The sequence below is a fragment of the Callorhinus ursinus genome, unplaced genomic scaffold (genome assembly GCF_003265705.2).
Source record: "Callorhinus ursinus isolate GAN/ISIS: 27379988/994484 unplaced genomic scaffold, GSC_fseal_2.0 scaffold32, whole genome shotgun sequence".
In the NCBI taxonomy this organism is placed as follows: Eukaryota; Metazoa; Chordata; class Mammalia; order Carnivora; family Otariidae; genus Callorhinus; species Callorhinus ursinus.
Genome location: NW_027397094.1, coordinates 7816127 through 7830605, shown reverse-complemented (window position 1 = coordinate 7830605; position 14479 = coordinate 7816127). Strand labels below are relative to the sequence as shown.

Here is a 14479-nt window from a genome sequence, read left to right as displayed (position 1 = left end):
TGAACCGTTACCCACTGTTGGTGGGAACATAAAATGGTGCAGCTGCTGTAGACAATGGTATGGAAGTTCCTCAAAAAATTAAAAACAGATTTACTACATGATCCAGCAATCACACTTCTGGGTATACATTCAAAAGAATTTAAAATAGCATCTTGAAAAGATACACGTACTTCCAAGCTCGTCCTGACATTATTCGCAATGGCCAAGATATGGAAACCACCTAAATGTCCATTGATAGATGAATGGATAAAGAAGATTTACTTTATGCATACATACAACGGAATATAATTCGACCTTAAATGATGGCAAAACAAAGACTTTTTCAGACAAACATTGTGAATGGATAGCTAGCAGATCTGCAAAACAAGAAGTGTTTAAGGAACTTCATCAAAACAAGAGAAATAAGGAAATAAAGGTAATAAGGAACAGGGTCTCTCAAGCTTTTAACCAAAGAGACAAAATAATAATAATAATAGTTTGTTAGTACTATCAATAGTAGTTTACTATTGCTGATAAGAAATTACCTCAAACGTGGTGGTTTAAAAGAATATCCATTTATTTTCTCACTCTTGCTTTGGGTCAGCAGTCTGGACATGGCCCAGCTACTTCCTCTGCTCAGGGACCCCCCCCCCCCCCCCGGCCCCGGGCTGCAGACGAGGTGTGGCCAGCCTGCTTTCTCAACTGGAGGCTTCACTGGGGATTAACGGGCTTCCAAGCTCATCCAGGATCTGGATGTAATTCATCTCGAAGCTGTATGACTGAGAATCCAGTTGTTCGCTTGTTGTCGGCTGGAGCCCACCTACAGATCCTAGAGGTCACACACGATTCCTTGCCGTGTAGACTTCCTGCACATATTGGTTACTTCTTCAGGCCAACAAGGAGAATCCCTTCTCCAGTCTACTTAAATGGAGTTCTCATATAATATAATGCAATCAGGAAGTGACGTCCCATCACCTTTGCCATAAACATGATCTAACCAAGGATGTGGCAACTTTGCCAATTCTGTTGGCCAGAAGCAAGTCTCAGAGCCCTCCCATAATCAAGGAGAGAGGATTGCACCAACACATGGACACTAGGAGGTGAAGGTCACTGGAGGGATCACCTTAGGGTTTGTCTGCCACATTGTTATTTTGAAAATCCACTTGCTTAGAGAAAGGAAAACGCATTTAATTTTGCAAATATTCGTCCATCAGTCTAATAAGGTCTTGGTAAATTTCCTGGGGTGCATCCTGTCCAAGGTAAAAATCCACATGATTGTAGTGTGAAATCAACTTGTAATAAATAAGCCTGGTAATTTTAGGGAGTAAATTCTCAACGTCCCTGACATCAGCCACACGGTCATGTCCTCCGCTCCATACAGCCGTTGGCACCTCCATCTTTGTAACGTCGTATACGGGAGGTGTAAGCTAATTACAGTTAAAGAGATAGAGGAAAAAAAAAACAGTTTTTACAGAAAACCACCTTATGGAAGTAACATTCAGTATTAATTGTGAAGCAAGTTCTTCAAATGCTCAAAGTGTGCAGTTAGAATACACTTAGTGATATATAAACATTAAAATGTTAAAAGTAATTAAAAACACTTTCATGCAATAATTTAAATTGGGAACAAACAAACCAAAAAACCACAACTGTTTTATTTCTGATTTGTGCTTGGGCGGAAAATAGGAAAGAATCCTAGGGGAAGGGGACCCTTATTTCTGTGAGGACCATCTTTCTAGTAGCACTTGCATGGGGAGTATGTCCTTTTCCAACAAAATAGATGTATTTATGGATTGGATAAATGTAAATACCTCTCCTCATATGCAGAAATCTCAACTAGGGGGATTATTGACACTTGAGCAGGCTCTTGGGGGAGCCCTGAGACCAACAGATGAAAACATCTGAAATATGAGGTCAGGAAGGAGCCAGCCTGTCCCAGATAAGAGGGGCTGTGGTATTAATCTCTTGCCCTTTCTCTCTGGTTATACAGCCTTTCTCATGTGGATCCAGCAAATCCCATCCCCTAGCTCCTCAGCGGGCCAGGATGACCAGGCCAGGCCAGGCCAGTCAGTCAGCCCTTCATCCTTCTGGCCTCCGTGACTGGATGAGAGATGAGCTCATGGCTAAAACCAGGCCAGAGTTCTCTTTGGAACTTCTGGCTAGAGCAATTGAGAAAAATGCTGGCTTTTTCTTTGGGTTTGCTGTTGAAAGAATGCTATGAGCTAAGTACATCCAGGCACCATTTCACTACTATTCTTAAAATAGCCTAAGAAGGGAAAGCATAGGCAAGCAGAAGCTAGGAGAGAGAGGGAGGGGTTGAGGGAGCAGGAGAGCCCGGAAGGCAGTACTGCAGTTCCCACTTATTGTGAATTTCCCACCACACTTTTTAGCTCAGTAAAGCAGTATATATTTTCTGAACCTAAAATAAAGTTGTCTTCTGCTATCTGCAACTGGAAGATTATGGACTGCCACCATAGTCTGTGGACTGAATTGTGTTTTCTCAAAATTTGTATGTGGAGACCTTAACCCCTACTTTGATTGTATTTGTAGATAAGGCTCTTAGGAGGGAATTAAGGTTAAATGAGGTCATAAGGGCTGGGTCCTAACCCAGTAGGACTGGCAGCCTTATAGGAAGAGCAAGAGAGAGATCTGTCTCCAAGCACAAACACAGAGGAAAGGCTGTGTGAGCGCATGGCAGGAAGGCAGCCTTTGGCAAGCCAGGAAGAGTGTCCTCACCAGAACCCCACCTGCCGGCACCCCGACCTTGGACTTCCAGCCTTCAAGACTATGAGAAATAAATTTCTATTGTTTAAGCCACTCAGTCTACAGTATTTTTTTTTTTTTATGGCAGCGTGATTAGATTAATACACCACCGTTGGGGTGCCTGAGTGGCACACTCGGTTAAGCGTCAAGCTCTTGGTTTCGGTTCAGATCGTTATCCTGGAGTCGTAAGATTGAGGCCCTGCATCGGGCTCCATGCTCAGAGCAGAGCCTGCTTGAGATTCTCTCCCTCTCTTGTCCCCTCTCTCTGCCCCTCCTGCTTGTGCTCTCTCTTTCTCAAAACAACTAAGTATATCTTTAAAAAAGAAAATACACCATTATTAATTTTGGCAGCAAGATTAGGAAGAAAAGGTTATACGGACAAAAGATCCTTAGGCACTTGTAACCTTGCTGGGGAGAGCTTTCCTAGACCAGAAACGCACCGGGGGAGGTCCCCGACTTGGCGAATGTGCACCAGGAGTTTTCGGAGCAGGGCCGTATTCAGGCAGAGACCACTGGGTTACTCATTATAGAGGTCACTGGCCCTGGATGCGTTGGCGTCTGGGTCTTTGCATTACTATATATCTTACGGGTATCCCGTGTACCCTATACTGCTGGGAGACCGTGGCCTTTTGCTTAGGAGCAAGTGGTCAATGAGAAGTCGTAGCTACCGAGTGAGAAAAGCAGAGAAGTCTGTGAGTGCAGATGCGTGCTCACCACCGGCAGTGCATGCGAGCAGAAGGGCTCAGGAGAGCCCGCGCAGTGTCCCAAAGGCAAAGAAGAGGCATGCTTTTCCTGACTCTGATTTTCTTAGCGGGATCATACAAAGCACAAATACTCGGATGCAAAGATGGAGAGAGGTAAAGAATAGACAGACAGCACAACCCAGAGGGAGCAGTACATATTAGCAAGGTTTATGGCAACAGAATGGGCCTGCGGAGCCCCTCTGCAATGATTTAGGACCCTGTGAAGGATGGAAGGGGGCCCAGAAGATGGCAAAGCAAAAATGCGTATGAAAACTCAGGATGCAAATAAGGCGTGTTGGCTTTGGGCCAAGAAATTCTTTTTTACTTTCGTAATCATAAAGGATTGGTGATTACATTGATCATCACGCCTGTCTAATTTATGGGTCTTTTGTATACTTGTGACAAAAGCGATTGCTTTTTACACATGCATGTTGTTCAGCCTCAGTTTGTTTGGGGTTTTCCATTATTCCCCCACAGTCCCAAGCAAAAGTATGTAAATGAACTTGAATCACCCCGTCTTCTGAAGATCCGCAAGCACAATGGTAAGCCCTGTGACTCAGCTCTCAACCAAACTGATACGTGAGTCCCACAGGTAAGCTCATCATCCAAGACACTTTCCTTTTAGCAACTATCTACTCTTGCTAGGACGAGGAACTGGTTAATTACAAGAGTAAATGGTACTTGGTCATAGTGGGTGAGTCTGTGTGTGGCTAGCAGTTCAGGAGAAAAGTATAGCAGTTTGGGTGAAAAATCAGATTTTTCACCCCAGCCAAAATTATGCATTTTCACTACTGCAGTTAGGGTAGCACTGAAAATTTGCTTTTTAAAAAAATACAAATTTTTCCATATCCCTGACTTGAAAAACTCATGTATCTTTGATGACTACTTGTTTAATTTGAGCTCGGTCTATCAGCACGAAGCCAAAACCACATACGGATTTCCTTATAAGTACTGGAAAAAAAGAACAACAAATAGAACACAACATATCGCCATTTAATATAGAACTTTGGCTCCAAATTTTTCAGAGATTGTGTCAAGCAATATCTTGACACACCATTCTCTGGCAGATAACAGTATTTCTTCCTAAGAGTGATGTTTCTGTCTGGTTTATCTTTAATGATCCATATATTGTTTTGTTTTTGTTTTTTTAGTGAGTAGTACATGGCATCCCAAAGAACTGTCCCAAAGTGCTGAGAGTTTCTCTTCTTTGACAAGGAGTAAGAGCAGTGGAAGAAGAATGGATATAAAATCCGGGAACCCCTGGGCTCCTCTGGTTCATTATTAGCTAAATAATTTTGACAATTTACGTAACCTCTCTGAGCCTCTGCCAAATGAAGACAATCATATTTGCCGCGTAAGGTCCTTATGAGGATCAAAAGTAATGATATGGAACATGCAAGAAACCAATAAGTAACATCTGATCGATATAAAATATCTGGCATAGTGTTGGTGCTTGAGGAGTGGATACTACTTTATTAGTTCGCTTGCAGGTGCTACTGATGATTATTGTCATCTTTGTACCTGGTGAAAGTGCATCATGTTCTGATCAGGGTTTCCCCAGTCAAAAGCTTGGAACAGACCAGAATTAGCAGCCTATAATAAAATAAAAATAAAAATGCATTACAGTGATATAAGAAAACAACATACATTGAAAGACAATAAACAGAAAATATACAAAGAGGATGACATCACATCCCACTCTTTCGGCACAAGAGCTAAAACCCAATAAAGAGGAATAAGCCAGTAATATAAATGGTAAATATTGGTATACTAATTCACAGAACTGACAGTCTTTTAATCCCCTCCCCCATACTTCTCCCGTGAAAATCCTCAGACAGCAATGTCCTTAAATGTTCTAATGTTTATGAAATGTTCACAAGGATGCTGGATGGAATGATTCTTGAATATCTTAGCTCCAGGAATTTTCATATTTTTTTAAAAGGCACCAGCTGTACGTCTCCTACGTTGAAAAGTGACTGTTTTAACATACAAACAGCTTTGGACGTTATCCTTGCCAGGTGGTCTAGGATATTATGACCATATTCCTTATTCTTAAACGTTTTTGTTGCTATTGAAAGGAATGTTCACTCAGAGTATCCTCAGTGCTTTCTATTTGAGGGACAGTGTTGCTGTCCCCCATTATGCGGTCAAGCAGCCTGCCCCCGTGTTATCTGTCCTGTGGCCACAGGCTCAGTGTCTGGGACAACATGCATGCCCACATTTGCATTTTCATGTTTAGGCTTCGGCTATTAGAATGGAAACCTTCATAAGCCTCTAATGCCTAAGGGCTCCTTCTTCGGTGATTTGCCACCCGTATCAGATGGGGGCAGATAACGTTCACATCTGCCTGAAGCACTTCATGAAATGATTCTCACGCTCTTCCAAAGGTTTTTTTTCTTAACTTGAATCTCAGATTTTTTTTTTCCTCCCTCGTTGATTTAATCCGGATTTTTAGTTTAAAATTACTCCCGTTGTGATTTCTAAGGACAGAGGCAGTAGTCTGCTGCTGTTGGAATTTTGCAGGTTTTTGGCAATGGGAAGCAGTATCATGGACTAGTTAGGTCCTTGGGTTCTAGCAGCAAACAGAGCTGGTTTGAATCCAGGCTGAAAGGATTATTGCATTTGTGATTCATGCCAGGTTATTTATCTTCCCTAATTCTCGTCTGTGAAATGGGAATGACACCATTCTCCTCATAGCGTTGTGGAGATTAAATAGGGTAATGCAATAAGGTAAAATAAATAAATAGGGTAATGCCTATAAAGTGTGTAACACCTAAGAAGACTCAAAATTACCACTATCAACATCAGCATCATCACCCTTGCCTTACCTGTCTGCATAACTGATGACCTCGTATTTTATCTCAGCTCCTCCCCCCATCCTCCTGACTTATCTCTGTCCTGAAGAGGACCTCCTGTCACAGAGGAAGAGATCTTTTGAAGAGCAGTCAGCTGGGAGATGAGTAAGGGACTGGTGAGGACATTTGTAGAATGGGGGTCTCAATGCCTCCATGGAAAGACTGTTATAAGAATTCGGTGAGACTGAATGAAATCACATGTATGAGTAGCAAGAACACATAGTAAGCGTTCAGTAAATGTGAAATTGAAACCTGAAGGCCATGCTCATCACGGGCTCCATCTGTCTCCTCACCAGGAGGAGGCCCTATGTCCTGAACATCCTGCTTCCTGCAGGAACTTGAAGGCTTATCTCCTAGGGGCCGGAACTCTTCAAAGGAGTTCAGAAATCCTCAACTAGTATTTCAGGCTATCTACAGCCGTGCTTCTCAACCCTAAAGCGCAGAACAAATTTACTAGGGTGGAGGTTAAAGTGCCGATTCCTAGGATCTCAGATACATTTAAACTCTGGGAAGACCTTTTTCTCCTCCTCTGTATCTCCCTTCCCCCCATACACAGACAGGTTCATAAATATTTGGCGCAGAAAGCTATACCAATCGAATGTGCCTTACCTCTGAACTTGCTGAATATTGAGTGATACAGTAGAACACACAAAAAATTTAAACTGAGGATAAAACCTGAAACCATTAATCTACTTTAGTCCCTCTCTAACATTTAATTTGCTCAGAATAAAGCATGATTTCCATACTCTGAAATGGCCCACATACCAATGGGAGGCTGAGCAGATCTTTCTGGAATAGCCCGTGTCATGTTATATAAAGTTCTGTTAGAACTGACAATTTTCCAAAAGAGGAAATACAAGCTTTCCTTAGAAAAGGCAGTTTGGAGGGATCCAAAAATCAGAGTTCAGTCAGAATCTGTGGGAAGCAGGCCCATACACCAGACGCTACTGAGGACATGATGAACAGAAGAGAGAACAGGAAGTCAAAATGAGTTGATGCTGATTCCAGAAGCATCAACCTGACAGCAGCAGGTGCAGGCATAACCCTGTGGTGGGCTCTGTGAGAGCGCTCTTCAGGGGTCTCAGAGATCTACGTGTGCCTCATTTCAGAAATAGGAAGTTTGTACCTGGGCCCAGTGGAGCATGTTCTGAACAGACGTGCCCGCGAAGCTCTGGGCCAAATAAACATCCAAGCGACTCTGCAAAAGAAAGAGATTATTTCTCACCTGGAGGCTAATCATGTGACCACCCCACAGGTAACCGTGAGTATTCTCTCTCTCTCTCAGGAATAAACATGGACCCTACCCTCTTGAAGAACTTTCTCCTCCCTTGGCTCTAGTCTGGACCGTGCAGCCTTCCTAAAGTCCAGAGGGCATCCTGCTGGTCAAAGGCGCTAACACACCTTTTCTCTCCAGCCTCATGTCAGACAGGTCCAGGAATCCAAAGGGTCAAGGGATAAAAGCCCCAGTGCCCTTCCTCACCCTGCGTTAAGTCCCAAAGGACATTCCGAGAGAGCTGTTTATCATGAGACATTGAGAAAAGATCTGAATGTTTGCTTTCTGATTTTAAGAATGTAGTAAATATTCTACAGGGCTCTCTGAAAGTTTGGCGAATGTAACCCATCCAGTATTGTAACTTCCATTAACATTTAGATTTTTTCTGGATTAAAAAAAAACTTGATTTTTTTCATACTTTCCATTGCATCTTTTTTGTATACATGGTTATATTTTTCCACCGAAGTGAGCATAGAAACACACGGAGCTTTAAAATAAAAAACACACAACCCCTCATGACCTACCCAAACCTACCGAATCAATATCAAAATCTCTAGGGGTGAGTTCTGGACATGTGTATTTCTTCAAAGTTCCACAAACTCTACCTGTGCATCCCTGCCTATCCTCCACTAAGATAAACATCCTGTAGAGACTACAGTATTCCATAGGATGGTCCCCAACAGTGAAAAAAAAGGGCAATTTGACTGTAAAAATGTATAACAAAGGCCCTCAGTGAATGTTCAAGGGGGCCATTTTGTGAAGTCTTTCTTTAGCAAACTCTCAGGCCATGTCGAGAAGGTGCTTTTGAAATGATCTCTATTGTGTGTGCTTAAAGGTCTTCTTACTTAGCTCTGCCTAGATATGCTTCCATCGAAGTGATGGGCAAGCACAGTTCCCATCAGTAAACTGAGAACAATGTAGAGAAGGAATGTGAAAAGCCAGTGACTAAGGCATGCTTTCCATAAACCGCCTTTTAGAAATCTTGCTTGAAAGCAAGAAAAGTGTCAATCAATACCTTCCACTAACAGAGGGAGACTAGGCTCTGGGCAGAAGTCTGTGAGATAGTCGAAGGCCCTTTTCAGCTTTGTCCTGCCTGTGGTTTCGAAGATACCTCCTCTCTGGCAGGGAAATAAACAGTAGCTTCCCCTCCTCCCTCTCTGACTCTTTGGGTCAACTAGTGGTGACCGAGGAAGAAAAGGATTTCAGCTGGAGAGAACTCACCAGGAATCCCAGCTTATCCCTCTCGGTGTCCCTTGAATAGTTAGTCCCTTTGGACTAAAGAAGTAAGTGGTTCACAAAATGACAATTTCCAAATCACCTATGAAAGTGGAAAACTGGTTTAAAAAATACAGATGCCTGAGCTTACTCCCTGAGATTCTACTTTAGTAGGTCTGAGATAGGGTTTAGGCACAGCAGGATAAATTTCAAAATCATAACCTTAGTGTAAGTGAAGGATTTTTCAATGGCGGCACTTTGACCAACAGCAAGAGTTGGTGAGAATGTTCAATGACCCAGCCTTCTTCTCAGATCCTCCTACTAAAGCAGGTGGACTCCCCAGCTTTGGCTGGACACCACCAACATGTAACTTCAATTCAGGAGACCAAAAAAAAAAAAAAAAGCCCTTGAGATGTGGTTTCCACGTGATTCAGTACAAACTCTCCTCACCTCTGTGCAACAAAACAATTGTTTTCTTGGCTTCGACTACTTACACATACCATGTTTAAGTTTGTTGGATCAAATCCACTCAAAGTAAATAGGAAGTTGCTGCAAATATGACGAAATAGCTTCCGGTTGCACACCTTGGTGGCAATGAATTGGTCAAAAACTGTATGAGGGTAGAACATCTTGTCACCAAATAAAGCCTGCAAGATCAATGTAAGATACCATCAAATTTCACGGATAAGGATGCTAAGAGTGGAAAGTGAGTGGTAACTCAGACAAGGGCTGGACAGCAGTGGTATCTGCTCTATGCTAGTCCTCAGTGAAACAGAGAGGCCTGTTAAATTTTGTTTTTGGTTCTCCCAACCCACCTTGTTGGTCTTCCCAACTTTCCTCTTGATGCCTTTTCCCAAGATCCTCTACGTGCGGTGTTTTTGGAACGGGCCCTGAAAAGCTAGACCCTGTAGGAAACTGGTAAGTCTTTGGAGTCAGGGATACTTTGGCTCAATTCTGGACTCTGTCTCTTATACCTTAAGAAAGTATTTCATTTCTATTATCCAGAAATGGATAATGAAATGGAGAATTAATATGCAGTATGTAAGACTGTGTAAAGATAATAGGTCATGTTTAAAAGGAGCCTACTACAGTTTCTAGAATCTGGTTAACATTCCCCAAACAATAACTACTATTATAATTAGTGGACGATCATTCCAGAATATTCTAGCTAACTTTTCCAGAAGCAAAAGCTTAACCCCCCCAAAATCAATCTCTACTAGTGGAATTTCAGGCAATGTTGCCAATGAGTGGAATTTACCTTCTGAACTTTAGGAATCCCTTCGAATTAGGACACAAATTCATATCTCATTCCTGTGCACAAAAGATGAAACTTGTCTTTGTGTCACAATAACTAGTTTTATAATCTTAGACACAAAGATGAAAGTGTTTTAAAAATGATTTTATATATTTATTTGAGAGAAAGAGAGAGAGAAAGGATGAACGGCAGGAGGGGCAGAGGGAGAGGGAGAGAGACAAACAGAATCCCTGTTGAGCGCAAAGCCTGGTCGCTCCACCCCAGGACCCTGAGATCATGACCTGAGCTGAAGTCAGACACTTAACGAACTGAGCCACCCAGGAGCCCCTGTAAAGATATTTTTTAATTCTTAAACCTTTTGGAAACTCTATTTACAGTAATAAAAACTGGCTTCTCTTTCTCCTGGAATCCTTTTTTAACTACCAATTACAACCAAAGAACAATAACAACTAGCATTGGTTTTTATTGCACTAAGGCATGACGAGATCTCACAGTATCTTTGGTGAACTCGAACCAGTAAATTCCCACTGGGTATAGTTGGTTGAATTCTGAGTTTGGAAAGTGGTTACTTTATATGGTCAAAGGTCATCTTCATTTAATGGAATATTTGGTATCCCATGGAATATTAAGGTTCTCTGTGATATACTGTGACTTCATATACCCCTTCCTGCCAGAGAGAGGGAAGGAGAAAGAAAGAGAGACTACAATGTGTTAAAATAGTTCAGATCAACCTCTTTAGGTCTAGAAAGCAGTAATTAATCATGGCAGACATTATCTAATTCATTCTGGCCTCTCATTCATTTTGTCACAATCACTGGGACACATGAAAGATTAAAAAATGTTTTTTAATTAAAAAACGTTTTTTTAATTTTTAAAACTTATTCTTTTTTCTTTTTTGAGAGGGAGAGAGAGCACGTGTATGAGTGGTAGTGGGGAAAGGGAGAGGGAGAAAGAGAGAGAGAGAGAGAGAGAGAGAGAATCTTTAGCAGACTCTATGCCCAGTGTGGAGCCCCATGTGCGGCTTCATCTCACAACCCTGAGATCGTGACCTGAGCTAAAATCAAGGGTCGGACACTTAACCGACTGAGCCTCACAGAAGCCCCCAAAATTTTATTTTTAAGTAACCTCTACACCCCAACATGGGGCTCAAACTCACAACTCGGAGATCAAGAGTCACATGCTCTTCTGACTGAGCCAGACAGGCGCCCTTGAACTTACCTTGTAAAAGAATGTTTGCAGGGAGCCTGGGTGGCTCAGTCGTTAAGCGTCTGCCTTCGGCTCAGGTCATGATCTCAGGGTCCTGGGATCGAATCCCGTATCGGGCTCCTTGCTCAGTGGGAAGCCTGCTTCTCCCTCTCCCACTCCCCCTGCTTGTGTTCCCACTATCGCTATGTCTCTCTGTCAAATAAATAAATAAAATCTTTAAATAAAATAAAAGAATGTTTGCATCTCTTCTATATTCTCAAGTGCAATAATCTAAATAGATTAACACATGAATAAGTAATCAGAGTAGATAGCAGGGTCTGGTTTTAATCAGCGAACATTTTTGTTTTTCATTACCAATATCTTCATCATCCACACTTGGCAGAAAATTCATGTGAAAAGGAAGTGCCAGTTCATAGATGTGACCAACGATCAAAATATGATGTGAAGAAAGAGGTCATATCTGCCATAAAGGGCCCTTGTTCTTTATTCTGACAGCTGGTGTTTCCAAATACAGGGTGAAGTAGCATGGCGGTCTCTGACTTCACACTACCTCTACCCCCACACATGAGCGATGCAACAAAACTACCATTATATTTACCCAGGCACAGATAATTGCTCCTTCACCCTAACCTAAAAAGAGAGGATAGTAATGCAGGCCAGCCAGCCATAGAACACCCGTTCTTACAGTGCGGTCAACATGACTGAGCCTGTAATTCCAAGTTGGTTCTGGAGGGGGTGTGCTTGTCACGTAACAGTACAGCAGTCTTACATCAGCTCTTCCCATAACTGTGTGAATTTAAGAAGATATCCCTTCTTCTGGGTACATGGCCCCGTGCCAGGTCTCATGGTGTGCCAAGCAGAACATGAGCTGGATGCAGCTCTCAATGGACTGCTGAGCTGGGCCCTGTGTACAAAGCTGCATGAGGATCCAGAGCTGACTTTTTCAGGTTGGCATTGGAAAGGAGGGTAAATAATTACATAGAAGAAAGAACATTGACCGTAGATGGCCTGCTCAGATCTGGGTTCAAATTCTGGTTCCACCACCCATTCACTGGGTCATTTGGGACAGGGTGCTTAGCCTCTTTGAGCCTCAGGTTCTTCTTTTAAGATATGAAGACAGGGTGCCTGCTGGCTCAGGCGGTTAAGTGTCCAACTCTTGATTTCGGCTCAGGTCATGATCCCTGGGTCGTGAGATCAAGGCCCATCTCTGGCTCTGCACTGAGCGTGGACCCTGCTTGGGATTCTCTCTCTCCTTCTGCTCCTCCCCACACCCCCCAAAAAAGAAAAAGAAAGAGAGAAAGAAAAAAATGAAGACAATACTAACAATGCTTACTATTATAGAAAACACGTAAAGAGCAAAGGGTCAAAGCAAGCTATAGGTCAGAAAAAAATAGAGGGGTAAGAACACATAAATGCCCAGGGGCAAAACAAGGGATGGGAGAGGTGGAGAGGATAAGTAATTGGCAAACAGGAGATCTGAAGCACCAAGTGCTGAGGCTGAATCTAAAATAAACTCAATAATACTAGACAATACTTACTGAGCACCTGCTATAGGCCCGGTACGATGCTATGAACATATATCATCTCAATGAATCTCCAAAACAACTTGACAAATCTTACCCATTTTTTTTACTCATTCATTCATTTTCAACTTTATTGAAGAATAACTGATACCAGAAGACATTAAATGACATTTAATGACATTATAAATGACATTAAATAATGACATTAAAAGGCATTATAAATGTAAGTTTGTACACTTTGACCTACATCTCCCCATTTCCTCCTCCTCCAGCCCCTACTAACCACCATTCTATTCCCCTTTTCTATGAAATTGGTTTTTTAATATTAGATGCTCCCTGTAAGTGATTCAGTACAGAATTTGTCTTTCTCCGTCTGGCTTATTTCATTTAGCGTTATGCCCCCTAGTTTCATCTAGGTTGCAAATGAATGCATTTCCTTATTTTCTTTTGACTTTTTTATGTTATTTAAAATTTTCCCATTTTAATTTGTCTGTATGGTTTTCCGTCAGGGCTACACTAATTTACATTTCCACCAATAGTGTGTAAGGGTTCACTTTTCTCAACATCCTTGCCAACATTTCTTTCTTGTCTTTTTGATAACAGCCATCTAATGAATGCGAGGCAATACCCCACTGCGGTTTTGGTTTGCATTTCCCTGATGATGAGTGATGTTGAGCATCTTTCCATGTATCTATTGGCCATTTGCATGTCTTCTTTGGAAAAATGTGCGTTCTTATCCTTTGCCCATTTTTAATTGGATTACTTGCTTTTTGGCTATTGAATTATATGAGCGTTTTGTATATATATATTTTTAAAGATTTTATTTACTTATTGACAGAGAGAGACACAGTGAGAGAGGGAACACAAGCAGGGGCAGTGGGAGAGGGAGAGAAGCGGGCTTCCCACCGAGCAGGGAGCCCAATGCGGGGCTCGATCCCAGGACCCTGGGACCATGACCTGAGCCGAAGGCAGACGCTTAATGACTGAGCCACTCAGGCGCCCCTGTATATTTTGTTTATTAACCCCTTATCAGATACTTGGTTGGCAAAGATTTTCTCCCATTCTGTAGGCTGCATTTTCAATATATTGATTGCTACCTTTGCTGTGCTGAAGCTTTTTAGTTAGTCCCATTTGCTGATTTTTGCTTTTATTGACTGTATTTTTGGTGTTTTGTCCAGAAAATCAGTGGCAAGACCAATGTCAAGGAGCCTTTTCCCTATGTTTTCTTCTAGCAGTTTTATGGTTTCAGATCTTCTGTTTAAGTCTTTAATTCACTTTGAGTTAATTTTTGTGAGTGGTGTAACACAGGGGTTCAGTTTCATTCTTTTTTTTTTTTAAGATTTTGTTTATCACTATATCCAGCTAGGCTATCACTGAAAATAGAAGGAGAGATAAAAAGCTTCCAGAACAAACAAAAACTAAAGGAATTTGCAAACACGAAACCAGCCCTCCAAGAAATATTGAGAGGGGTCCTCTAAGCAAAGAGAGAACCTAAAAGCAGCAAAGAGCAGAAACGAACACAGACAACAGACAGTTAACAGTCACCTTACAGGTAATACAATGGCACTAAATTCATACCTTTCAATAGTTACCCTGAATGTAAATGGGCTCAATGCCCCAATCAAAAGACACAGGCTATCAGATTGGATTAAAAAACAAGACCCATC

At 42.0% G+C, this 14479-nt stretch overlaps 1 protein-coding gene across 2 annotated transcripts in view; it reads right to left on the bottom strand.

Moving 5' to 3' along the window:
- Positions 1-646: 646 nt before the first annotated feature.
- LIPK (lipase family member K) overlaps positions 647-14479 on the bottom strand; it is a 56600-nt gene continuing 42767 nt past the window's right edge. For both annotated transcript variants that reach the window (XM_025851011.2, XM_025851012.2), the window contains exons 8-11: positions 9329-9475; positions 7467-7538; positions 5007-5078; positions 647-1406 (exon numbers count right to left, since the gene is read on the bottom strand). In XM_025851011.2, the coding sequence (XP_025706796.1) occupies positions 1167-1406; positions 5007-5078; positions 7467-7538; positions 9329-9475 (531 nt within the window). In that variant the 3' untranslated portion in view covers positions 647-1166. The remainder of the gene's footprint in view (positions 1407-5006; positions 5079-7466; positions 7539-9328; positions 9476-14479) is intronic.